The 26,773-nt window shown below is 42.1% G+C and overlaps 1 protein-coding gene and 1 long non-coding RNA gene across 7 annotated transcripts in view; one reads left to right on the top strand and one right to left on the bottom strand.

The window, feature by feature from the left end:
• The window catches only part of TLCD4 (TLC domain containing 4), a 45,891-nt gene that overhangs the window by 15,886 nt on the left and 3,232 nt on the right, over nt 1-26,773 (bottom strand). For 2 of the 6 annotated variants that reach the window (XM_064455544.1, XM_064455543.1), the window contains exons 2-7: nt 22,315-22,557; nt 21,415-21,599; nt 20,712-20,838; nt 19,430-19,604; nt 8,780-8,945; nt 4,078-4,167 (exon numbers count right to left, since the gene is read on the bottom strand). In XM_064455544.1, the coding sequence (XP_064311614.1) occupies nt 4,078-4,167; nt 8,780-8,934 (245 nt within the window). In that variant the 5' untranslated portion in view covers nt 8,935-8,945; nt 19,430-19,604; nt 20,712-20,838; nt 21,415-21,599; nt 22,315-22,557. Of the gene's footprint in view, nt 1-4,077; nt 4,168-8,779; nt 8,946-13,819; nt 14,033-14,257; nt 14,443-19,429; nt 19,605-20,711; nt 20,839-21,414; nt 21,600-22,314; nt 22,558-26,773 lie in introns of those variants that run through there. The other 4 variants (XM_064455545.1, XM_064455546.1, XM_064455542.1 and 1 more) reach the window with 4 other exon arrangements.
• LOC135313979 (uncharacterized) lies at nt 14,185-15,922 on the top strand. The gene is made up of 3 exons (XR_010373496.1): nt 14,185-14,738; nt 14,827-14,936; nt 15,192-15,922. It is a non-coding gene; the product is annotated as an uncharacterized LOC135313979 (long non-coding RNA).

Raw genomic sequence — 26,773 nt, 5'->3', positions numbered from 1 at the left:
TCAAAACCTGGTTTCACGAGCTACCTAAGTTGTGGGCGGAGTGCTCCTTCAGGTGTAGCGCTTCTGAAAGTCACAACGAGACACAGAGCACAGCCAGATGCGGTCTCACAACTTTAGCAGGAACTCTTTAAATAGTCACAGCCCTCCCGTTAGAACGCCCAGCTGCGGCAACACCATAACCACACCCGTAAGTGCTCCCAACACACTTGAGCGCATCATTGCCAAGACTGAGCCTGAGCTCAAGAACCTTCATCTCCTTCGCCAGAGAAGATGCAAAGGACTGACTACATGAAATGGGTTCCTTGATATTGGTAAATGTGACTTAACTGGATGAGGCACGGAACGATTCATTTCTCTTTGCTCTTTCCATGAGAATGGTCACCTTGCAACAAACCTTCTATAGACTTTCTAAACCAACACTTCAACACCACATACGGCTGCACTGTGCTTCTGTCACCTCCCTTCAAGAAGAGTCCACGTTAGAATCCCAAATTAATTAACGGAGAACCTAGAATTTAGTCTAAAATCTTCTAGATTTCTTGATCTCTCTTCTCGAACAGCAAGTGCAATGGAGCTTATGAGCCCAGATGTTTGGAGCCTAGTTTTAATGCAAGAAAGAGCCAGGAGTGACAAACACGGAGTGACCTGAGTAAGCAAAAGGGAAGAGCTATCCCTAAGGAGGTATGTGTGGCAAATGAATTACACACGAACATGCACAGGCAGATATAACAAACAAAAGTCCACATGACTGACTTTCTTCCAACTTCTTTGCAGATACTTTGCAGATGCAGAGTCATAGTGGATAAAAAGAAAATGCTAATAAACATCAGACTTCAAAAAATGTGATGACTGTAAAGTGGACAGTCATATAAGCCTGCTCTTCTGTGAAGCTACAACTTAATCCACTTATTTGCATCTTCTCCCTCTCCTTATCTGATCTCTACCACCTCCACATTTTCTACCGTGTTGCTCTCACCACCTCAAAAACAATTTCTACATAGTCTATGTTAGCTACTCTGTTTTACATATAGAAAAAAAGCCAAAGTGTTATGAGTCGTCCTAGACCATCAAAAAATGTGTACGCACACAACACTGGTGCTTTTCTGGAACTTACCGAAGCTCCAGTCTTTATTATCCTTTGTTACAATCTATCATATCGTTTCAGGCACTACCCGACAGTAACGGCACATCCTCTCTCCACTGAACCCAAACCCTTAGCAGGAGTCCTGATCCCTTTCGAGGCGTATGGTATCATCATTACCATGCAGTTAAGCTCCACATAAACCCAGAAGTTAGGCCGACATATGTACAGGCTCAGAACTTGTGATTTTCTATTATGGATTTAGATATCTCTAAATTCCACAGTAAAGAACTGATTGGATACTGTCATACAGTCAATGACTACACAAAAATGGTGGCAATAACGAGAGGGAAAGAATGTCTGTATCAAAACCTTCCCAGTGGTCTAAAATTGGAGCATCCGTGTAATGTTTTCAGGCTACCTGGGCTAAAAGAGTGCAAGAAAGCTGCACGAAGGATCCCTGGACATTTACTTAACACACTACTAAAACTAGATTTGCAGATGTTTCTTGTATTGTCAATAAGAGACTCCTACAGCAAGGCTTATGCATCCTCCGTATCTGTAAATGACCAAGTCCCACAGCTTATTGCCTGCATTTCAAAAGGGCGTTAGGTTTCCAGACACAGCCCATCTGGCACTTCCCGTATAATTTGGTTTTTCACTCTTCAGTCGTATTCAATTAAAATCAAGGCTATGTGGATTCAGCTACAAATCAGTGTAAAAATGATGGGCAGCCTAAGACTTAATGTTCAGCTCAGCCGTAAAATAGACTGAGAAAAAAAAAATGGTTAAAGCTCTACATGGTCAGTTAAGGCTTTAATTACGGTGTATTTACCAACACGACATCTGGGGGGAATGCAGAGGCTAATGCTAGCTATCTCATTTTTAAGACTAATATAAAAGTCAGCCTTAGAAAAAAAATGTACATCTGCAAATTCTGAGGAAACCACCTTATGGTTCTGGCTTCACCGGCAGAAGAAAGCCTAACACAAAGCTGTATCTTACTCGCAGGCTGCATACAAGCACTTGTACAGCCATGGGCAGTATTACGTTCGGGCTTCCTTTGCAATTAAACGCTTGCATGAACATGAATTCAAATCTTTGCAACTGCTTTAAATACATTAATTGATACTTCACACTTTTTAAAATTATTACTTTGGTAACTAAAAATACTGTTTTCCACACCTCGAGTGTGTTCTGTGCACTTCTAATTGACAAATTCCTGAAACCACTAAGATAATTTTGACCGAGAAACAATTTACAGAAATACTGCCATGAAATGAACCTGAAGCTTTGTTTGGAAACACACAGACTAGATATACCTTCACTAGACTTTTAAAAATATAAAGTTTTTCTTACTCTACCAAATGTAAATAAAACCACCAATAGCAGTCATTGTAAACATAACCAAAGAGAAGGAACTATTTAGAAGCAATAGGAGAAATACATTAAAAAGTTCCCCCAAAGGCAGATGGATTTTGTCTTTTAATGTTTTTACATACCTAGGATGCTAAGGCTCCATAAGCAAGATTAAGTTTTCAATGCAGTATACAAAAATACCTAAGATAACTTGTCTCAAACTTACTAAGAGCAAAAAAGTGGTTCGATTTCTGCTTAATTTGCATTTTTCCTGGAATTATACCATGAAAATTTAGTAAATGTGAAGACTCAATTTATTTATCATCCCCAAGAAGCTTTTATTTCTGCCATTCATTACTTCTTTTGCACAGTGTAGAACAAGGCCTGCTCAAACAAACCAGGATAAAAGCTTCTACCTGATAAAGCTTACCACAACGCACACACAGTTATAGTAACATGCTGCTTTTCAGCATGGTTACCAGGTCTCGTAAGATACTCAGGCTGTATTTGGTCTCTCTAAAGATGCCAGAATGCAACGGAAAAAATCCAAAACAGCCAATAATTTAATCATATATCACTACATACAGCAGAGGCCAATGTTGCCTCAATTTGCGTCATGAATGAGCGTTAGGTTTATTAAAGCCCACCGCAAGTCAGCAGCAGAGCACTTCAAGGACCCAATCCTGTCTAGTCCATGCTGCATTGCCATTAATTTACAATATCAACAGAGAGAACAAGCATCAGATGTTAAATTTATATAAGTTTAAACTAACTCACAGGGTGGTGGTCCTTTGACAAGGTTAAAAACAACTGTCTATGACACAAATACTAAGTTTAATTTTAAACTTAAAGTAGTTAGTTAGTCCTCAGGAAAAATATGGCCTCTTCCTTCTATAAGGAAAGAGTTCCAGAGGATAACGAGTGAAATATCAAAACACCATTAGCAATCTGTAATTAACTTGACTAAAACAAAGGCATCTCGCTCCTCCTCCCTCAAAAAAGTGTGAAACAAAACAGTGTCACTAGAAATCAAGATAAGCTAAGTATAAAATATTTTGCTAACTAGAGAAAATATCAGAAGTCCATTTATTAAATATTCCTATTGCTTGTGAAGACAGCTCTTGAAAACTTTCACACTTTTTTTAAAACAAAGATTGACAGAAGCTTTATGGGAGGCAGAAATACAAACATCTTAATTTATCAATTTAGACATATATATTTTACACATATAATAGGCCCCTCCAGCTTGTTTTTCCTCTCCCCCACCCTCCAGACCTGCAATAGCATTTCAATTTCATTTTAAAATGATTATAGTAAATAGCATAGTTTCATTCATGCTGACTTCCAGTTACACTCTTTGTTATATGCTTTAGTAATTTAATATACTATTTCAAACCAATTGCTTGTATTTTATCTATTCCACTTCACAGAGACACAATGCACTAAGACATTAATACTGACAGACTAATCTGGAATTATCAAATAGTACAGCCATAAAAATGGACACATCGCAACTGCATATTTTAATGGGAAATGAAACAATTATTTCAGTAATTAATACACTGCAGGATTATTTTTTTCCTTCTCAGTTATGTTATTTTATCGTGTTAATACAACATACATGTAACGTGCCTTACCAGAGACGGTCAGCATTAACAGCATCATCGTACAACAAAATATATAGGCAAAACCCACCAACCACCAAGGCGTGGAATGTGGACACTGTCCTGAAAAAGAGATCACAGTCACAAGGAGGTACTGCCATTCACAACTTGAGACACTGTGCTTAAGGGAGGAGGGTTCCAAAGACGCTCTCAACCGCATCCAGGTACCTCTGGGGAAGAGAATCATCTCTCCTTTACGCTACATCCAACCACTTATGCAATGGCAGGGGGGAAAAACAGTCCAAAAGAAGGAATCTATTAGATTGGGACAGGGGTTAAATAGAAAGTAGGGTCTTCAAGTAACTGAGATCTACGTTTTCCTCCAATTATCCTATATATTAATGAATCTTTAAAGACAATATGACATCCAGTTTTCTAACAAGTACTTACTGTATTGTCCCACTTGCTGGAAAACCTATATGCATTTCATATTCAGACTGGCCCACAAGTCCCGCAGCAGCAGGTTTCTCCTTTCAGACACCAAATTAATAGATGACCCATAATAAATCTAACAAGTTCAGGTTTTGCAAAGAAGGGCATTAAATGAAAAAAATTCCCATAAAGGAAAGTTCAGAAAGAACTTCTAGTGCATTTGAAGCAGATCCTGGTTTTCAAAGAGAAAACTTGTGTAACAGAAGGTTGTAGCTGAGTATCTGAGGCGTACCAGCGACTGGTGGATAAGAACTAGCAGCTTGCAGCTTTACAGTATTTTATACTCCTCTTGTCCTACATAAAGTCACAGTAATCAGAGTTGCCTCTTGGGTACTTGGGTACTAACCACTTTTTTCCCCCCAAGACCCCAGCCTCAAGCATACAGGCTGCATACACACTATAGATAAACTCTGAATGTTAACAAGCGCTTAAAGAGAATTACCCGTTTAGAGGCCCCGGCAGGGTTTCTGCCAGCAGGCAGGCCGGGGCCATTCCTGCCCTTCTGAGTCCGTATGTATTCTTGGAAGGTAGAACAATGCAACGGGCACAGGCCCAAAATGTGTAACCTTGTTCCTCTAGCCCTGGGTTTAACGCTACTATAAACTGCATCTAATACTGTGTAGCCACCCTCCGCTTTCCCACTTTTTAAGTGTGACTAGGAAGAAATAAAATTGCGTGCCAAATTACTGAATCACGGATAGTATTCGAAAGATGAGAACTCTAAATTACATTCTGCATGATCAGAAACACCTTTGCACGGCGTTAACAATGTGCACGCAAATGTACAGATGCTGTTAGTGATTAGTCTTGCCTTTGTATATATCGAATACATGTATTTGGGAGTTATTAATATTTTAAATGTGCGTAAGTCACTCTCAGGAGTCTAAACTCTTACTTCCTGTGGAAGATTTTGCAAAGAAAGAGTAGGTTATAATCCCTAGCCTGTTTCCAGAAGTTGTATTATTGGCTATTGGCGTTAGAAGGTTCTGTGACTTTTCATGAAAAGAAGTCTCGATTTACAATTTGTTTAAAGAGTGTCATCATGCTATTTTCAGCAGCTTTTTCAATAGCATTCCAAAAAAACCAATGGAGATTAATATAATATAAATAGCCAAATGTAACAAGCTGGATGAGAACATGTACTAACCACCATGGCACAGGTTGCTTCTTTTTTTTTAAACAAAGAAAGAAAATTTAGCTATCAGAATTTTAATAATAATTAATGGTTTAATTAAAATGTCTACGCTTGCAGAGAACTAGGAACTTTGCTTCCTTTTTAAAACAAAGCATGGCATATAATATTAGTGTTTGAGAAATACTTAGGGGTTTTGAACTTTAGCAGAGGATAATGCTGAAAGAAGGAAAATTTGTCCTAGAATATAGCTCATTAGTTTACAGTTGCAATTTGTCTCGGGAGCAGCTGTTTATCCAAACCTTAGTGTTTAGAACACAAGCTGTGCACAAGCACAGCACTTGAAGGGGGAGAGGAAAAAAGAAGAAAGGAAAAAAAAAAAAAAGCAGATTTCCTTCTTAAGCCTGGACTTTGAAGTTTCTCCGTAGAAGAAGGGACAGAAGAAGGGAAATAGTGCAACACTCCGTTTTAATATGGAATCTAGGTCAAGCTATCAAGCTCAGTACATTGCCTTGAAATGACTGTCAAAGCTTGCATCCTTTAACTCCTCAATAAAATGCAAAGAAAAAAAGTTGCACTTACAAGTTGCATACCTGTTCCTTTATTATTGAATATATATTTTGTATATATTATATAATATATATTATTGAATATATATTTTTTTTTCACAACTGCTTAAAACAAGCACGTATTTTAGAACATTTGACAGGAATTTATGCACAAGAAGTTAGAGAGTTATATTCCATGTGTGGTTTTAACTCAATTTGAGCATCTGTGTACTTAAGATTCCAGAAGCAATTACTTTATTGGTTCTCGATTCTTGGAAGGTCAAAATGAACAAATTGACAGTACAGAAAAACACTGTCCAGAGCTGCAGCCCAAATGCTTGATTACAAAACCCTCCGAACTACATATATTTTCAATGCTACAGCTCATTTCAGGCAGATGCCCTCTTCCAGACCCAGCTGAGCTGATAAAAATGCATAACCATCCTCTGTGCCAGTTTCCTTCACGACTGCCAACAGACCATTTGTGGGGGAGCACTCCCTGCACCAGTTCAGTATAGGACAAAATAACAAACATCTACTTTTAAATCAGTTCAGTTAACCCAACCCATTTTACAGGGAGATAGTAACTTTCTCTACCTGCACAGCAATTCTGTGGAGGACATCTAAGTCCATCTATAACTTCTGAACATGTAAGATACTCCTTGGGGTGTCTCTTCATTTTGATGAGACACTGGAGCAATGAGGCAGTTTGACAGAACGCTGTGTTCAGTCAGCAGAGTTAAGAGTCAATCTTTTGCAGAAACACAAGCACAGTTAGCTTTTCTTTCACTTCATGTCCTCCTCAGGTATAACGTCAACAAGCTGTTGATGAACCATGCTTTGCATTTCATGCCTTCTAACTCCAGAACTGAATGTAGCTCTGGACCACGACTCATCAGTCTGCTAACACTTGCATCCTGCTATCAATCCCAAGGAAAAAATGGGGAAAGAAGTGAAAAAAGGACAAAGCCTGGGGTGCTGTATCAACTTGAGTAGTTAAACACCTTACTACAAAGCAGCCCAGAAATTACAGAGCGGCTTATTTCCAGCATGCTTCTCTGTGCGAAACAATTAATATGTTATTATGCAAAGCACCACAATTTAGCATAGTGCTACCAGGCGGGAATAAATTCTCAGAAAGCCTATTATGCAACTCGAGGGTCACTTGATGTGGCTTAGACACAAAAGTTCAGCTCCAACATGATAACTGCTTAGTTTAGTTTCCCTGCCTGGCTCTGTTGTTGACTCTAATATAGAGATAAACCTAAGCTTCGCTGGTATCACGAACTGGCAGTCTACAAAGTTGTTCTGGCAGATGGGCAATCATTCAAAGCAAAGGGAAATTGAGACGGTGTCTTTAAGAACAATGCAGGTGGATGTTTGCCAAATGGAAGGGCAAGAGTATTTGAGTTGCTAATGCTGCCTAGAATAATGGAAACAACTTTAAAAGTGTCCACCCGATGCTGCCTTTAAACAGCACTGAGGAGGAACAGCAACACGACTAATGCAACTTGAGTGCAGTGACAGCCACACAGTACCCATTTCTGAGCTTCAAATTTGAGAAACACCTGGAAGATATTTTGAAGTTGCAACAGGCTACTCAAGCACAAGGTTTTACTGTATCAATTCATTTCAACTGGAGAAGCTTGTGTACTATATATACCCTTTCAGAGTACCACATTGCAAATAAAACCTCCATGATCATCCCATTTGCAATTACCACACTATACTTCCTTCGCGGCTTAAAAGAGAGGAAAACACCCAGGAAAGATTCACAGGGTTGAACAAGTTTCTACCAGCGCTCTGTCTGAGGAGACAAGTGTAATGCAGGTGGAGCCATCCCAGGGATGGAACTGCAGAAACGCAAAGGGAGTGAGGAAGGTTTTTAGATGGAGCTTCCACAACTCCTTCCTGAATGTGCAGCCTGCATCTGTCACAGCTTCTCCCTCCTCTCTTTGTGCAGCCTCCTTCCCCTCCAACAGACAGGTGCACGTGTCTAACCCTGCCTCACACCAATGCTACGCCAAAGAAGCATCAAATTTCTTGGAAAACCGTAACTTACATAAAACAGGTTGGAGGGTAGTAGCACCAAGAGAAGAGAGAGCAATTTGCTTTGCACCCAAAAGCATGACCAGATATACACTAGCATTCAGATCATTGCAATAGTTCTGATTTTCATGTAGGTTTGGTGGAAGGGAATTTTGTACCTCTTCTCTTTACTAGGCACACCACAGAGAAGCCATTTAAAACCGCTTCCATTTAATCCACTTCAGCTTATTATCTCTTACCAGTCACTGATTTCTTCTTTGACTTTCATTTGGGCATCAATGTCTAACAAAGCGTTTAACATCCAAGTATTTGTAACGCTGTGTGTTCGAGAAGGGGCCTCAGCATTTTACATTCAGAATTTGTCAAGTGCCTAGAGCCGTCCCTCTAACCTTCACAGATGTCTAACTAAAAAGGTTTTCTGCAGTTTTATATATATATATACACAAACACAGGTGGCTGAGATGTTGACAATTTCAGGTAGGTCATTAGCTGTAGTTTGTTTTGAACAATTTACCTTGAATTCCATTCGATCTTCCTTTTTTGGCTGAGATTGTTAAAACCAGGTGTTATTCGTGTTGACACCCAAGAACTCAAAACATGGAACAGGAGCTGAAATACAGTAAAACTGGCAACAGCAATGCCAATAGTCAGGTTGCTGAAGGAAGCCATTGTTCTTCAGCCTGTGAAGAGAAGCAGAAGGTAATTTCAGTCCATTCTCCATTTAACTATTTTAAGCAGACACAGAAAGCATTTTTGACAGCTAACTTATCACCAGAAATATTATTCACTAAAAATTTCATCATGCTCAATGCTTCTACTTAAGCCTTAATAGTATAAAACTACCCACAAACTTTTACATGTAAAAGTTGCATTTTGATTTTGTGTTTTGTTTGTTGGGTTTTTTTTTTAACATTTGCATGCTACCCATTTTCATTGCCCAAAGTCACATGTGTTTTATCTACACAGAAAGGGCAGGCAGCGCCAGCCGACCAGCGCAACCGCCCGTTCAGAAGCCTCCGCTCCTGGCCCAAGGAGCTCCAAAGTTACAACTCATCTCCCTTTTACCAGACTGACTGCTGCCGACGGGATTTTACAAAGCAACAATGAGATCAGGTAAGTGTAATAGAGATTTTTCAGGTCAGCCTCGGGAAGTCATAGCCTCACTGCGGCTTTATGTTAGCATACTTTACAGAGGCAGTAGCTCTTGATTTGCACTGTTCACAGGCTATTGTGTTGGAGCTTTCTTCTTCTTCACATGAAAGTCTAAACTTTGCACTATGTCAGAGCGCACTGAAAAGCTTCCTATCCTCAGAGCTAACACACTTTTGGGATGCTGGATATTTAGGTATTTCATGAGGTCTAAATAAATAGCCTAACAATTCCAAACCAAAACGTCAGTCTCTAAATGCTTCGATCATTCCTCCTGAGTCGCCGCTATTTTGCGAGACAGAATGATATCTTCCCAGAAGCCACAAGCTTCTGAACTACATCGCTGGTTCGATGGTGTCGTGAAGTGTTTTATTCCAAGATTAGCAAACGTTACAAACTCATAAAGAGTCAGTTTGTTTTAAGTTGAATAGAAAAGAGGGGAAAAAAGCCAAATGGCTTCACTGAAAATATTTAAATCACGATTTTAATAGCTATTTAAATAACTGTGGTCACTTATTTTAGTTTTACTGAAGAAAATAACTGAAAATAAATCAAGACAGAGGCTAGAATAACTTGACATTACTGCAACAACCTAATGGTCAGCAAAACCTGACACAATTATATAACACACTTACGTCCACCTTCAGTTCACATGCATTATAGAATGAGGGAACATGCCTTAGATTGTTGAAACTGTATCTGCATTGCAGATGGAAAGAAACTTCAGGGGGGGGAAAAAACCAGAAAGGAAAGTCCACCAGTTAAAATAACAACTTTTTTAAAAATTAAGTACAATATTCTCCCTTGGTGGTGTAAATGGTGAGTATATTGAAACACAGTTTGCATTTAAACTTAGAACTTTAACAAAAGGTGTATTACATCGAGATCAGGAGAAAAAAATACTTTTGCCTTCAAAGATTTAGAAGCAGAAGGTTCAAGGATCCCAAACTTTTTTCCCTCCTCCCCTTTCTTTTCTTCCCTGCCCCGCCCCCCCAAATTGAAGAGTAAAATAGAAAGTGAATTATCTGAAAACTTCCTCTGACTAGTACCCACAGTAAAAGCTACAGCCATATAAGCAGAATGCAGGACAAATAAAAGCAGATTTGCTGAGTGAAACCTGCATCCATAGCATACGCATTTCAAGCGTTTACTTCAGACTAGCTTTAATCCTGTCCTAGGGACTCTACAGTTGTTAGACCGTAGTTGATGTGCCCTTTGACGGGCCTATCTTCCTGCTCAGTTTAACCCACGAGGAACCCAGCTTGCACGCTCTGGGACAGCTGTGCCACACAAACCAGAGGCCGGTAAATCGGGGTTATCGGAAGATTCAGTTCATAAGTGCGTTTTTACACCAAACTATAGTTTTAATGTACACGCGCTGCGGGGCATTGCAACAAATTGGCTCATTCCAGTTGTTTATTGGATGAGCTGTTCTAATTCAGCAGCATACTAGCCTTGCATACTTTTTAATGTTAGTCTATAAAAACTACGGATTTCAAATACTATCCTGAATATTTGGTAGTTTCTCAAGTACTACACTGTCCTCCACACACCACTCCATTTGCCTCCACTGACCAAGAAGATAAAAAATACAAATCAAATTTTGTGCACTTGATACACAGTTTGAAGTACTAGAGACAATGGGTATTAAGCTTTATTTTCTAAAACTTTTCCACTTGAAGGAATAAAATCCTAAATAAATATAAACTATAAATAATATAAAATCAATTCCATTTTATATCTGTCAGTTTAAACCCACTGATAAGCACTGTACGGTGTCCCATTCCAGATTCTACTCCCGGGGCCAAAACTTTGTTATTTCATCATCTCATTTGTGAAAGGCAAGTTCTCTCTTGGACCACGTAAGGAAAAAACATCAGTCGTTTTAATTCCTAAAGTGAGGGAAGCCAAAATGCATGTTGAAGACAATTCTCTTCAGAAAACCAGCAAAATCACTGAACATCAACCACACCTACTTGATCCTTTTGATTAAAATATAACAACTCTCACTATGCTACCAATTTGATTCATCTGCAATGACTATTCTAGCGCCTCGGAGTTTCAAAGACACTGACATAATCTCTTGGACAAAAGAAAGCCATGTTTTGCTTTGTTTCCTTAGCACCAGAAGATTTTATTAGAGAAGTAATGCTTCATCACATGACAGGTATTCATTTTAGTACAGGAGATTATGGAAGTAAACAAAAATCCTCCCAACCATCCCTTGCAAGAAATGCATGAGAAGAGCTGCCCTTTCTTCCAAGGAGCTTGTGTCGGGAGTTCGTTTTAAGAAAAAGTACTTGCGTGGAAAGTGCACGACCTGACTCTCGGAAGTATTCTGTGCCTGTATCTCTCAGGGGTTTTAGCAGCAAGTACAGAACCACGATGCCCACAAAGGAAAAAGGTACGATGGCAGCAGAGGAAACTCGGCACCCAGCCTCCGTGGTTGGTCTCACAGTACTCTCAGGAGTTTTGCAAGACTGATTTCAGAAGGTGATTTCATATATGCTTATCAAGATGCTGTTCAGGTACATTAAGTACCAAGTCCAGGAATATTTTCATGTGTTACTCAGGCAAATTAAGAGTGCTGTATTTTAATTCAGTTCAAGGACCAGGTGAAAACAGTGTTTCATGTGAGATGAAGAACAGTTCAGCTATAAACGTACTCTCTCACCTGTTTTCAACTATATCCTGTTTAACATGAAGATGAACAGATTTTAACAGGTTTATCAGATTTTGTTTAAAAGAAAAATCATTCATGTTGTTGAACCAATGCTTATCACTTAAAAGAAACATAAGCAGCTTCTGATTACGTATGACTTCTTTGCCCTGATAACTATGGCCAAAGTTAGTAAGTCAAAGGTAGCGTCAACTGCACTGTGTTTTTCTGCCCCAGTACCTTCTTATAGCTGTCCAGCAGAGTCTGATCGAGACACAGAACTTCATGGATTATATATGAGCGGACACTGTCGCCCAAACTGCATAGTCATTGATTACCATTCAGTCAGCTGATACGGTTTTTGAGCTAGCGGAAGGCTGGCTGGGGAGGGAGGTTTAGTGTAACTACTTTGTAATTCAGGAAAAAAAAACCCAGTGTGATATCCAGGCTGGACCTTCACCATCAGTTTTTTAGCAGTGTCTTTCCCCAGCTTCCCCGAAATTACTGTCTTAACCATTCAGTTAGACAGTAATTACAAATGATCAGAACTTCACTCTTGCAGCTTTTCAGTGTAGTTTTTAGGTAAATAAATGTCAGCAAACACTTGAAACTGACAATTTTCAGCAAGGTATTGCTTACACGTCTAGCGCAGTATCAAATTCCTCTATTGACCCCAGTAATTTTGAAAAAGCTACAAACACAGCTTTTCAGTCATACTGAGAGCTGAAAATAGTCTCTTTTCATCTGCTATTAACATGCCGTGGTTTTCCTGCAATTATGTTTCTGCTTGAAATTTAGAAGAAAAAACCAACTATATTAAGATTCAGCATTCATTCACACCCAACATGAAACCATGATGAACTTCTGAGAGAAACTCAGCACTTACTGACAGAGGATAAAGGAGCAGAAGAGTTACCAAGCGTTGCACCACCAATGGCGTTTAGCATTTACGTTCTCCTCATTTCACCGTCTCTACATCAATTTTTCACATCATAAAAATACAAAAGGCAACTGTTCAGCCACAAGACATAGTAAGGAGGTGCGGAGGAAGGTATAAGGCCCGCAGCCACTACTTTCTTCATGGTTGGATTTTAAGATAGGCTGGATCAACGTCCAAAAGAGATTACACCCTAAAGCTGCTAGTGATACCAGGATATCCCATTCAGCCCTACGCTCTCCTGATCTGTTTAAGACTGAAAGCCAAACCCTATCCTCATAAAAGTTGCCACACTGATTTGCAAAGAGCAACGTGGGCCTACCGGCTGTTTGCACATTTTATAACACGCCTAATAATAAAACATCTGCAGTGCTTGAGTTCTGCCGTGCTCTTGGGTCCGAGCGGCACTTTCTACGGCTCCATTTAGGTAAGATCGCTTCGCTCAGTAAGCAGCGTTAAGGAGACACACAATAAAATTGAAGCTACTCGCAGCTTCAGCCGTTCCCTTTTCTACGTACGGCTGTTCACACCCCAAACTCCACTTTGCTTTCTGCTCTTAAAACACCAAGGCAACTAGCAGATCAGGCACGCTTTTTTAGGACGGGGTAAACCAAGCGAGCTGTGCGCTTCTGTACCATTTACCTACAACCTCGATCTCCTCAAACCCGGCAAGAAGTTTGCAGCAGGAAAGCAAGAGGGAGGGGACCTCCCCTCCCCAAACACCCCCGGGGGCGCGGGGGGACCCCAGCAGGCTCCCTCCCGAGCAGCTCGGCGCTGGGCTCGCCTCCCCCCCCGGAGCCGGGCATTACCTAGCTTTCCCCGTCAGCCGAGGCGCCTGCCCGCTGACAGGAGGCTGACAGGCACGGAGGCAGGCACGGAGGCTGACAGGCAGGCACGGAGGCTGACAGGCAGCCCGACAGGCAGCCAGGCAGCCCCGCCGAGCTGGCTCGGGTCGCTGCCGCTGCGCGGGCGGCGTGAGGAGGGGGACAGCCCGCCGCTCTCCGCGCCGTCAGGGCGGCGGGAGGGAGGGAGGGAGGAGGGGGACAGCCCGCCGCTCTCCGCGCTGTCAGAGCGGCGGCCGCCGCCGGCTGAGGCCCGCGGCCCCCGGGGGCGGCACCGCGCCGGGGGCGGCCCCTCGCTGAGGGAGGGAAGGGGACGGGGCCGCTCCGCCCCCGCCCCGCCGGCCCCGGCCCCTCAGCGCCCCGCTGGACCCCGCCGCCCGCTCCCTCCCTCCCCTCCCGCCGCACCTGGGAGCGGCGCTACCGGGGCCGCCGCGCCGCCGTCGCCTCCGCCATGCCTCCCCGCGGCGGCGGGGAGGGGACAGCCCGTCCCAGGCGCGGGATGCTCCGCCGGGGGCGGCGGGGGCCCGGCTGCGGCCCGGCTCACGGCAGGCGTAGCCTTAAAGGGGCCGAGCCGCCGCCGCCGCCGGGCTCGGCTCGCCACCTCTGAGGGGAAGGCGGCTGCCCCCGGTCCCTCCTTCCCTCCTTCCCTCCCGCCCCGCTCTCCGCAGCCGCTCCCCCGGCGCCTCGGAGCCGGGGCTGGGGCTGCGTCGCGGCCCCCCCGCCGGGCGAGGAGGAGGAGGCGGCCGGCCACGGTGCCGCCGGCCAGCCCGGCACCGAGCCTGCCCGCCGCCTCTCTGGGAGCAGCGTGTGTGCCCCGGGCGGGCTCGCAGGTCCCCGCGTCCTGCCCACTGCAGGGGGCTGAGACCGGCTTCGGTGTTGGGGGGAGGTAAAACTCCTGCTAGAAGCAGCACGGCCCCTGCCCGCCACGCTTCAGTCGCGGCGCCTTTCACTGACAGAGCCCCCTTGTCCCACAGGTACCGCGGGGAAAATGCTGGTGCCACCGATCGCGCCCCAGGAACCCGTTTATGCATCCTCGATAGCGTTGTGCAGGATGATAGGTGATGCACCATCCTATGGAGAAAAGGTATTGCTGATACTTAATGGTTTCTTAAATTAAATGCTGTGATTTTTGTCAACTTTTCTTTTTACGCTTTGAAACGGATGTATAGTATATAAAAATCAGAGAGAAGCAAAAGTACATTGACAAAATTAAATATGATGATGAATGGACTTAGTTTTTTACCAACTCAAGAGCTCAATGGTCAGGAGACTGTTCCTCTTGGCATGCTTCTACCGTCATACACATCCTAAACCACCTCAACTTTCCATTTCCATACAGGATTCCTGATCTTTCAGATAAATAATTTAAAAATTGTCCTCTCAGACAACATAATATCGAAGGTATTCGTATGCGTCTCGCAGCATATTGAGCTGCGGCCGACAGAGAAATCATCTACCCTGCTTGGGTGCACTAATCTCTCTTGCAAGACATCTCCCACGGCAGGAATGCTGAGGCTTAAGCCTGAACAGAGACCGATGTTGGCTTTCCTTAATACGCAGATCTGCGAAACGCAGAAGCTGAGGTACTGATTAATGAGGCGCTGAGCCATCCCTGCTGAGGAAACCGTAACCTGTATGAGGGGGACAGGGCGCACCCCCGGCATCTGTAACTGTTTCAAGCCATCTCCGCTTAATCCATTGCTAAACATAAATCAACTGGTGGATAAAGCATTTGTGTAAACATCAGAACTACTTAAAGTTTGACTTCCCATGGGCTTGCGGCTTATGGTTGACCAGCTTTTAAATGGAATTTTGTTAACAAAATCCCACAAGATGTTCTTGGCTGAGTGAAGGAGGAGATCCCATTCCTACTTCCAATCTTCTTCCATTCCAGAAACAGACGGACAAATAAAGACAGCAACATCGTATCAACACAATCTCTTAGTGAAATGGGGATAAAAACCTCTTCTTTTACTCTCACGTCCTATAATTTTATTCGTCATATAAAGGAAGATTTCAACCTATTTTCTATTATGTCTACAGTTCTTAGTGAAACAGAACAGCTGCTAAAACCTAAGAACTGCATGGTGGGGTCATAAACCACTTTGAAGATGACAATAAACTAGAAAAGTTTTAAGATAATTTTTTCTTCAGTAATTCACCTTCCAATGAACACCCCCCACTTTTTGCTTAATCTGGTATCACTGACTTTGAAGTTTCTTTACACATACTCCTTGCCCTCTCGACTTGTAACAACTATGACAACAGCATTCCATGCAGACAAGCAGTGGACTTCTGGGGTGGCAGAGGGTCTGCAGCAGCAGAAGGCAGGAACGCCTGGCCTGAGGCCTGCAGGCACAGGCAAGGACCCTTTCCACTCATGATTAAGAACCAAAGGCTCTGAACAACAAGCTCTGGCAGATTTAGCTGCTGTGTTTTATTTCTCCCAACTGCCCAAGGTCACGATCATTCTACTGGAGTGCAACAATGAAAGTAGGTAGTTTTTTTAATATGCCAGCCTGTGACCTGGAATCTCTACCGCAAGAGTGTGGTAATACCTAGCAGCGGGGTAAAGCAGACAGTTGAGATTGGTAATGTCTTAAACTGAACAGATAACTCTGCCAGAGACCACCTATCAGAGCTCTAAGCCTCAAAATAACCCATCACCGTTATGCACTTTCAAGTGAGGAAGCACCTAGGAGAAGACAAACCAGACTCCCCAAACCCCTGTATCAGGCCTGCATAGCACACAGCCTACCAAACAATTCCTTCGGCATGGTGTGCTGCGTGGGTGAAAGAAACTAGTTTGACCTGCCTCACTGCTCTCACCTTGGCCCATGACCAGCACGTTGTCAAGCACGCAGCAGATCATGACCAGAGGCGATACAGTCTTTCAACAGCACAACAACATGTGCTGGGTTAGGCACTGCTGACTAAAGCTGAGAAGGGTGATGCACCGAGGATTCCTGGCTGGCAAATGCTCTCCATGTGAGCACACAGCAGGCTCTCTCTTAGCTTTTTGATAGAGAATTTGCAGGTAAAAGAGGACTGGCTGCAGGGGTATAAAGGTGTTGCAGTAGAAGGGCAGCCTGTAGACATGGTTAAATATGGCTACTGTAAGTCCAGGTTGCCTTAGACTGGTTGTCTGTCCTCTTTTCCAACCAGAAATGTTCTCCAGGAAGATTTTGAGAACTGCCTGTATATCTGGGATTGTCCGTATCTAATCATCCTATCGGGATATATGCATATATATGTGCAGCATATATGCATATATGCAGATATATGTGCAGCAGCCTCACCTTGGATGTCCCATGTCCCCAGTCCCAAAGAGGTCCTTAGAGCAAACACACGAGGTCTGTATTGTATGTGCAAAGCAGTTCCAACAAAAGCAAGAGAGTACTCTACCACTCCTCAAACGTGTTGCATGAACTTACCACACAATTACTTTGAGCATTTCCAGTAAGTCCCAAAAGTAAGTCCTAAAAGTATTTCCAGTAAGTCCTAAAAGCCCTTTCTGTACTTGCACCATGCAACTTGTGCATCTATTTCTGCATCAGAAATACAGTAGCCAAAGGGTGAGATAGTCACCAGAGGAGTATCACAGCCAGCTGGTTGCTACACAGCAACCACAGTTTGGCTTTCACAACTAATACACCTCTTCCTCACTCCCTTGTGAAATGCAGCCACCATTTTCCAGCAGCTGTAAACCAAAGTTCCACCACTAAATGGTAACAGTCAAAAAGTTCCCCTGTAACAAATGCAACTTCCCAAGCTACGCTTCAGCAGGGAAGTATGGGCTCACTAAGGTGAGGTGTAGAACAGAGATTTAGGAACACAGGGCAAAAAATGAAATAATATTCCATGTTGACAGAGGGCACACATGCTGAAAGACCACAGGGAAGGTAGGGAGGGCATGCAGGTATCACAGTAGTATACTCAGATAATAGCGTAAATCTGTTGGCTTCAGTTGAATCATCGTATTTACACTACGTAACAGAAAAATTGGGCTCTGCTTCTCACCTATGCTTTAATTAACAATTCAACTTCTTGGTTATACTGACGATTTTCATCTTCATGCCAATTAGGCCCAGGAATTCCATAAATGAGGAACAAATTCTGCTGAAAGGGAGGGGGTCTGCTAAGACAGGGCGGGTAGAGATAAGGTAGCCCCATATAAATAAGTTGAAGTCTGCAGTAATCCATCCTCAGCCAAGTTGCACACACGTGTTCCATGCCCTTCTCCTTCTGTAACTGACTTTCAGGGTGGTGCTTCCAGGTATGGTAAAAATTTGTTGTCAGATGACTGCTTGTAACTCCCACAAAAATCTGAGAGTGTGGTGTGACTATGAACAAAACCCTACACAGTACCCTGTCCTGTAACTTCAGCACCGTGCTTTCTCAGAGCTGAGCCTACCTCTGCCAAGAATGAAGCCTTTATCATGGCGGCTGTACTGAAAAGTGAGGCACATGTGAGAAGGGAAAACACTCCTAGACCATTTTTAAATTATTTCAGTTGTGGTTTTGAACTGACACAGGACATAACTAACCTTTCTGCCTGAATTTACCAATTGTAGTAAGAATAGAGTCTTAATGAATGCTTAAAGCATGTTCAGTTTATGAAAGAAATTACATAACATGGTTTTGTGGCAGCAGTGGATTGAACTCAGTGACCTAAAAATGTTTAAATTTATTTCCGTCTTAGGAAGTTCCCAGGTCTACCTGTCAGCAGCAGGAGATATTCCCAGAAAATCAATTATACATGTAAGCAAAAATATCATGGAGATGAAAGAACATATGAAAGAGCAAGCACAATTCTCCTTTCACAACACTCTGAATCGAGAGTAACTCCACTGAAGCCAACGAGTTACACTGGTGTGAGTGAGGAAAGAACCAGCTCCATTGTCTGAAAATTGCTCAGGCCACCCATGGAGTCCAATCACAGTAACCGTACGCAGCTAATATTGCGGCGTTTCATTCAGAAAGCCCAAGACTGAAAAGAGGAGCCTGAAAAGAAAGGATCTGAATTTGGTTTTAGCCAAAAAAGCTGAAAAATTAAAGAAAAATGGTGAATGGAAAAGGAAAAAAAAAATATTTATTAAAAATCCTCCCCTCAAAAAATTTGCATAGAAAAACCCAACTGAATCTGCGTCCCTTGGGTTTTGTTTTAAACACCCTGCACGTACCCAGTTAACAGCTGCTGAGCTGTACGCTTCCCTGAAGTAAAAGTGTTACCTTCATTTGCCAAAGAGCAGACGCACTTTGTGGGCCGATGCACATCATGTTATCCCTACTCAGACCGAGCGCTACACGATGGGAGTCTTGCCTTTCCAGCACAGGTCACTGTAACGTATCCCGTCACATTTTTAGGTAGCAGCGTACTAAACAATGCCTTCATTTCCCCTGCTTGTGTTTACTTCTTCCAAACACCCCCTCCCTTTTTCACCTTAGATGGGTTAGTCTGGCTTTCCTAGCTCCTGCCACCTCCCCATTTGAAGGGCCATTTCTGCCAGTAGTAGTAGTAGTTACCCTCAGCAATGGAACAAAGGCTTGTTTCTGGAAAGCTGTCTGGTCACTAACCTTTTCCTGTACCTCAGCCTCCCTTCTTCAGTTCTCTCCCAGTTATCTGTCTTCTCTTCTCCATTTCTCTCTCATCACACGCTGCCTCTTTCATCTAGTTACACTTCACACGCAGCGTTACCCTCTCTATTGGTATTATTGTCTTGATTTTATCCGTCCAGAAGCTACTGAGGACCTGTAAAACAGCACATTGGGAGTTTATTACGCTGCATTACAAACCGCTGCACCAACATACCATGTCAGCATTATGACAAAACATCAAACCGCATTAAAACAGATGTGCTGAATATGATCCACGCAACTCGCACGAACGACATCTCTTTTTTTTTTTCCTTTTCCAGGTCATTCTGTCTCCTCTTTTCCCCTCTCCCACTTTATCCTCTATTTTCTTATCACCGTGTCCTTTTCTGGCCCTTTATTTTCTTCCTCCCCTGGCTTCCTTCACTGTCCACCTCACATTCCTCTACGCATTTTTGGTCCTGTGATGTGCCCACACAAAGGACTACAACAGACAGCACTGCAGCTTTGTGAAATGTGTCCTTGGCTCTTCAGCAAACAAAACCGCACCTGGCTGCATCTTTGGGATCAGCAAACTGAGGATCTAGAAAGCATTGCATTCCCAAAGGCTTAAACCAGCGAGCTCCCAGATTAACGTGACTTCTCGGTTCCCTAATCTCCGAGCTGGAGCACACCAGACACAGCAGGAGGAAGCTTGAAATAATACCAGATTCTTTTCTTCACATGCACATATTTCCTTTTGCCTTGTGCGAGTCAAGGCTCTTAGCAACAAGAGCACTGTAGAATGGGGTAGTGACTAGAATTTGATGATGTCAGAACAGCAAAAAATGAAAGAAGATGTACTTTGTAACAGCATACAATTGAAAAGCGTGAAGTTGGTGCCAAGCCGTGCTAAACCCAAACAAATTATTTGCCGTCAATTCAACATGCGAAGGGTCAGAAAGCAATGCTCTTTTAATATTCAGACTGTTAATTAAAATCAGCATAATTCAAGTAAAGAACAAAACAGTGCTTGTTGCTACTAGGTATTTTGTTTTACATGATAGCATCGGATTTTCAGGAGCAGCACATCAGGTAAAAAGACTGAGCTGGGACAGTATCGCTCATCTGTATGCTAAAGATAGCTTCTAAGCCTCGCTTAGATCAGTCTAAACTTTGGCACATGCTACAGCAGCTGCAGAGCATTTAGCTCTGCCTCTTTCAGCGCGCCCCACAGCACAGAAAGAATGGTTTATTAAGATATTTTAATGGCAGATATATTCACCTGAAAAGGTTAAGTAGTTTCTTCAGACAACATAGTTCCCTCTGAGCGCCTGTCAATTTTTAAGGATTTGCAAAAATTTGTCTACCATTTTTAGTGATTTTTCCATCCTCTGTTGATCTGTGAAAGCCTTGAGGAAACAAGGAAGGAAAATGATTTAGCGGCACACAGAAACAATGAAACCTGGCGCACACTCACATTATATATGTCTACATGCTGGTGAAATCCATCAAAAAAACCCTGAATAAGAAAACAAAGAATTATTTTTCATATTGTTCTCAAACTGAGTACTCAATAATACTTGTAATATTTATATATTTTTCAGAGAATATAATAATTTTTAAATTGGTATCTCTCAAGCATTGCAGCTTTATTTTATATTTTATTTTATATTTTAATTTTATAGTAAAATTATAAATTTCTATTGATATATAAATTAATATATAATATATTATTGTCCACATTTCTATAAAATATTTATATAAAAATAATATTTAAATTTTCTATTTTAATTGTATATTTAATACATTTTTTCAAAAGGAAATGTACCTTATGTCCTAATTTTGTCAGAAGCCCCAGAAAGTACTATTCATTTTTATCTTATTGCTAATAATGTCTTTTAGCGAAGACCCTGCTTCTAGCAGAACTACTTGTTAATATTGTAATTACTTGCAAATTTTGTATCGGCACTCTTCTAGCTTCTTACCTAGAGCTTAATTCCTAGTTCCCACTGATGCCAGCAGGCCTAGTGGCTGCCCCCCTCTCTAAAGCCTTGAGCTGCGCGTTATTTCATGCAGGCAGATTTCCACGCCTCTGTGCGATTCTCCATCCATATGACAGAGATCATGCTCTGAACTGTAACTTCCAAACCTAAGATCTAAGACAGCATCCCTGGTAAGAAAGATATAAAAAGAGAAGAAATCGTACATGTGAATGTATCAGTGCTAAAATCCAGAACTAACATTTGCTTTTCAGATCAAGTGAGGAAGCTTTTTAGGTTTCCAATCCCAATAACACTATTCAGCACCATCTACATTTTTGCCGATGAGCAACACTCGCTCTGATCGATGTACTCCAGTATCTACAAATATTAGGAAAAAAATTAACTTAAAACCCAAGGATAATTGAAAATAAAGAAAAATTAAAAAGTAATCCTAATTGTATATGTGATATATATGAACAAATGCTAAGGTGGAAGAGTTTCACCATAAAAACGTATCATGCAAACATTATAAACAGCTTTGAAAAGTCTGTTTGTGAATTGCACCAAATATATTGTGTAATTGAGTAAATTGCAGGAAAATTGCATTGTAATAGACACTAATTACATCATCTTGGTTTGCTGGGTTTTTTTCCAGTGTTGCACATGTACTTTTATTTTGTTGTACACGTACACATTTTACTGTAATAATTCTACTGGGACTGCTCTAAAGAGCCACCATTTCAGCACCTGTTCATTTGATTTGCTGAATAATGGATATGACACGCCTGGATTTCCTCGGGTGATGTCCTCTTTTTCTACATGGAAATTGCACCCCAGGGGCAACAGGAATCTCCCCACTGAAAGTGAGAACTTTCAGATTCAAGATATCTTGGGCAACAGTACCTGCACCTACGCAGACCACGATGTTCTAGTCCAATGCCGTGTCCCGCAGTGCGCCAGTCAGATGTGTTCGGGACACACTGTACTCCACGCGTACGCGCCGAGCGTTAGACTGGACGTCTCTGACTCACTGGATGTGCCGGACATACCATGCAGCAAGTCCGTGACGTTCAGAATTCAGCAAATTTGATGCTTGTGTATACAGGCTGTCTGGGCACTGAAAAAACTCTTATATGTCAAGTTATCCTAGGGAAAAACACATGAAGCCAGGTGCTGGAGCAGGTAATGCTCTGCACTGTGCCTAATCAATCTGTCTTTTAAAAAAAGGACATATTTCAGTAAATCTCCTTAAAACAGGAGAGTCTTTTCATCCGACTTTTGCATAGCACCTGTCCCAAAGAATCCCTGCATGTACAATAAAAAAAAACCATCTGGATGAGGACACAGTGCTTCATCCTCCCCATCACCACTGTGGAATTTACAGGAATCAAGGCTTCCCGTGACTGGATTCTTAACTACAAAACCACACAACAAAGGGAGGAGGTAACAAGCCCAGGGCAGTAGCTCTTCAGCTTCACTTTGTACAAAGTAGGTTTTTTGTGCGTACCGTACTCTTTAAAGGTGACTGCAGTTTACCTTACAAACAGTTTATCAATTAGATATAATAATAAAGGATGTGGAACTGCTGGAGAGAGTCCAGCAGAGAGCTATGAAGGTGGTCAGGGACTGAAGCATCTCCCTTATGAGGAAAGGCTGAGAGACCTGGGTTGGTTCAGCCTGGAGAAGAGAAGGCTGAGGGGGGATCTTGTCAATACTTATAAATATCTGAAGGGCAGGTGTCAGGAGGATGGGGCCGGGCTCTTTTCAGCGGTGCCCAACGCCAGGCCAAGGGGCCACGGGCACAAGCTGGAACACGGGAAGTTCCCCCTGAACATGAGGACAAACCCCTTCCCTGTGCGGGTGCCAGAGCAGGGGCACAGGCTGCCCAGAGAGGCTGTGGGGTCCCTTCCCTGGGGACATTCACCCCCCGCCTGGACGCGGCCCTGTGCCCCTGCTCTGGGGGTGCCTGCTCCAGCGGGGGGTGGGACGGGGTGAGCTCCAGAGGGCCCTGCCAACCCCCGCCAGGCTGGGATTCTGTGAATAATAATAATAATAATAGTAATAGCGGCTTATACAAGCTCTTGGCTTGACTACCATCTACTTAAGAATTGTTTGTGTTTACAACTGTAGCAGTCCTCAAACACAAAGGTACAATAAAAAAGACAACACAGTTTGTCTTTGAAGTATTCTAAATCACCTGTAACATCCCTGTTTGGAAATTATGTCTATTATTTATTTGTCTTTGGTCAGCACTAGTAAATCAGAAGCTGCCATGAAAACTCCTGAGTGTTTCCACATGCATAACATGGTTTTTTTTTCAGCAATATATTAATCATCAGTCAGCAAAATAATTAATACCGTAACTTAACTCAAAGCAATTGTCTCATTATCACTGTTTAATTCACAACAACAAGACCAGCTCTCTTGACACCTTCACAATGCATTAAATTCACAATAACTAATGCAAATGGTGTATAATTTCCTAACATTCATTTAGTCTGCAATGTAGACAAGGACATTCTCTTCTCGTACTGCCAAGCATAGAGCCAACAGTGTTACACATCAACGCTGGTTGATGAAAGCGAAGGGTATTTTGGAAATTTTATGTTATCACATAATTAAAGACTGTTAAAATGTAGTGCAGAAGGCAAGTCATATTGGCTACAGCTGGACTTCTAACTGACAGCTTTTTGTTAACATGGTTTGCTGTGCTTGACATCTTACAATATTTTTAACTAAACAGAAGGAATTTCAGATTTCAAAATTTTAATATTTTGTCTTGCAAGAACTATACACAAACGTACAGAAATTAAAATGCTGAGATAACTTGGCCAGCCCTTGCAAACTTCACAAAGAATTCCATTTATCTCCATTGAGAGCTAGTGGAGTCATTACATTCAATTGACTTTAATAGGATTTGGACAAATCCCCAAACCTACAGCCATACCTGGCAGCATCCCCAAAACACTAGTCAATAAATGACATTATTTTTAAATACAACTGCAAAAGAAAAGACACAAGGAAAACAGGAGGAAAAGAAAATGAAAGACAGTGCAGAGCAAAACCAGAATACATCGTCTCTTGTCTTTTAATATGGCCAGTTCTTTCCAACTCCAGTACACCATTAATTCAATTCTAGACCTTTAGAAACCTAAACAGCTCAGAAAACTCCTGTCCTCTCTTTCAACTCCGGACCCTGTCTTTACAGTGGAGGCTATCGGTTCTGATGCTGCTTGTATGCTTGTAAGGAGAGGATGGAGAAAGCGCAGAAGGGGGAGAAGGCTAAGAATGCTGAGGGCTGAGTACCACAATGTAGAAAATGAGCTGCAATGCCAGCAGCGACCCCCCAACTACCTAATTTTCAGTCTGAGAGAGGAAGATACGCACAGAGACAAGCTGATAGATGAGACCAGGCTATCTCTCTGCACAAGCAACGGCCAGTTTTCTGCCAGCAGGAATCCAGGAAAGGCTAAACAAAGGTGCGTTTCTCCTCATCCTCCTTACAGAGCTATGGAAAGCTCAGGAAAACCCCAGCCAAACAGCAGCAGTGAATATGCAGAGAACCCTACACCCCAACCCCCAAGTACCCTGCAAATTTAATTTCACATTATAAACTTACTTGAAGATGTATTTCCGGGAAGGTAATATCAGACTCCAAATCTATTTTTAGGAGTATTTTAAAAAAGGGCCTTGTTTTAACAGGCTGAGTGGCCAGAGGCACCCATTGACCTCCAGGACGCTCAGTACTTTTAAGATGTGGAACAGTAGCCTCTTTCTCCTGGGTTTTTTAATAGATAGAAGAACATTAGTTTACATTATGTTACAGGGACTGCTCCCTAAACAATCCGTCTACTACAAATGTTCTTGCTTCATAAAATCATGCTTAGAATACGCCCAAATGGTTACCAAACCTTGTGTCATCAAAGCTCCACGCACCGGCTCTCCAGCCACGCTGTCAGATGTAGGTTAAAGAAACATCTGCTAGCAGCGTGCCTTATGCCTGTTGGAGAAAAACATTTCCCCTACAAACTGCTTCTTTGATTCTAAATTCGTACACGGTATTTAGACCCAGACAAATTTCTAAAAACAACCTCCTCCCCCATTTCCAAAGGCTATATACAGAGAACTTCTCACTGCCAGGAAGAGGGGAATCTTTAAATAGTGGGAGGGAGGGATGACTTGTTTACCGAGTTGGTGCAAACTCACAACTGCTTTGCTGTCTGGCACTGGTGGCAGAGTTAGACACCACAGCACACCACTGGAAATGAAAGTGTAAAGAATGGTTGGCAAACATCAATGGGAGAAATAATTCAATTTTAATAGAGAATAAATCTCGTTTTTTGGGGGATTTGCTTCCAGCTTTTTAGTTCCAGCTATTTAGGACAAGCAGTGTTTAAGTGCTTGTCTGTGTTTAAGGACAAATGTATCTTTGTATCTAAACAAATGCAAGTCATCTTAAATATATATGAGAAGCGCTGTTATACCAGGAAACACAGCACTAACTGTAATGTTAACATAAATATTACAGATGTTATTGATTACAGATATAAATCAGGACTTCTAAGATTACATTCCTATAATTGTAATGACTCACAAGAAAGTAAAACTGCACTTAGCCAGAAGTAATTGAAAGTAACTGCTTCTAAAAGGGACAAACTTTGCCACAGACTGGCTCTGATAACATCCTGGTTCTGCCATCAAGTGAGATCAGCCAGTAGCTTATGTATTTATCAGCTGCCTGCTTCATTTTGTCCCCAGCTGATCCCCAGTGGTCTAGTCCACTGATTTAATTAAAAATCCCTTTCCTTCCCAACAGCAGAACTTTTTACAACACTTACGCTACTGTTACTGTTCTAGAGTCTTCCAGATGCAGCTTGCATTTCTAATATTAAAGAATAATCATTAGAAACTCAGCCAGAATTCTTCAGGTTTTCTCTAATCAAAGAACACAGTATCACTGCTCATTATGTTTCCAAAAACACTGGAAGCACATAAAAGGAAATATTTGTTTTCTGCAGAAAATGAAGTTTACTTATAGAGCACATCTCCCTTTTTGAATAATTTCTCTTAGTTTCTGCACAATAATTTCGTAAGAATAATACTTAGATACATTTAATACATGCCTGAGGTTTAACAGGATACATGGTTCCACGTTACAATTTTTCCAGTAGCAAAGCCTGATTAAGAGGTTCCTGCCCTTTTCCTCCACCAGCTCCTCCAACCATTTCGCTAGTTTAGCCCTCGGTTGTGCTGCTGCAACTGTTTGTGGAGCTGCACTCTAAGCCAAAACAGGGCAAAATGACCTCATTTGAGAAAACAACAGTACAATCACTCTTGTTCAAAGGTCTACTTTTAGAATTCA

This window comes from Phalacrocorax carbo, chromosome 6, assembly GCF_963921805.1.
Source record: "Phalacrocorax carbo chromosome 6, bPhaCar2.1, whole genome shotgun sequence".
Classification (NCBI taxonomy): Eukaryota; Metazoa; Chordata; class Aves; order Suliformes; family Phalacrocoracidae; genus Phalacrocorax; species Phalacrocorax carbo.
Note: the sequence above shows the minus strand (reverse complement) of the source record. Positions and strands in the feature narration are given on the sequence as shown.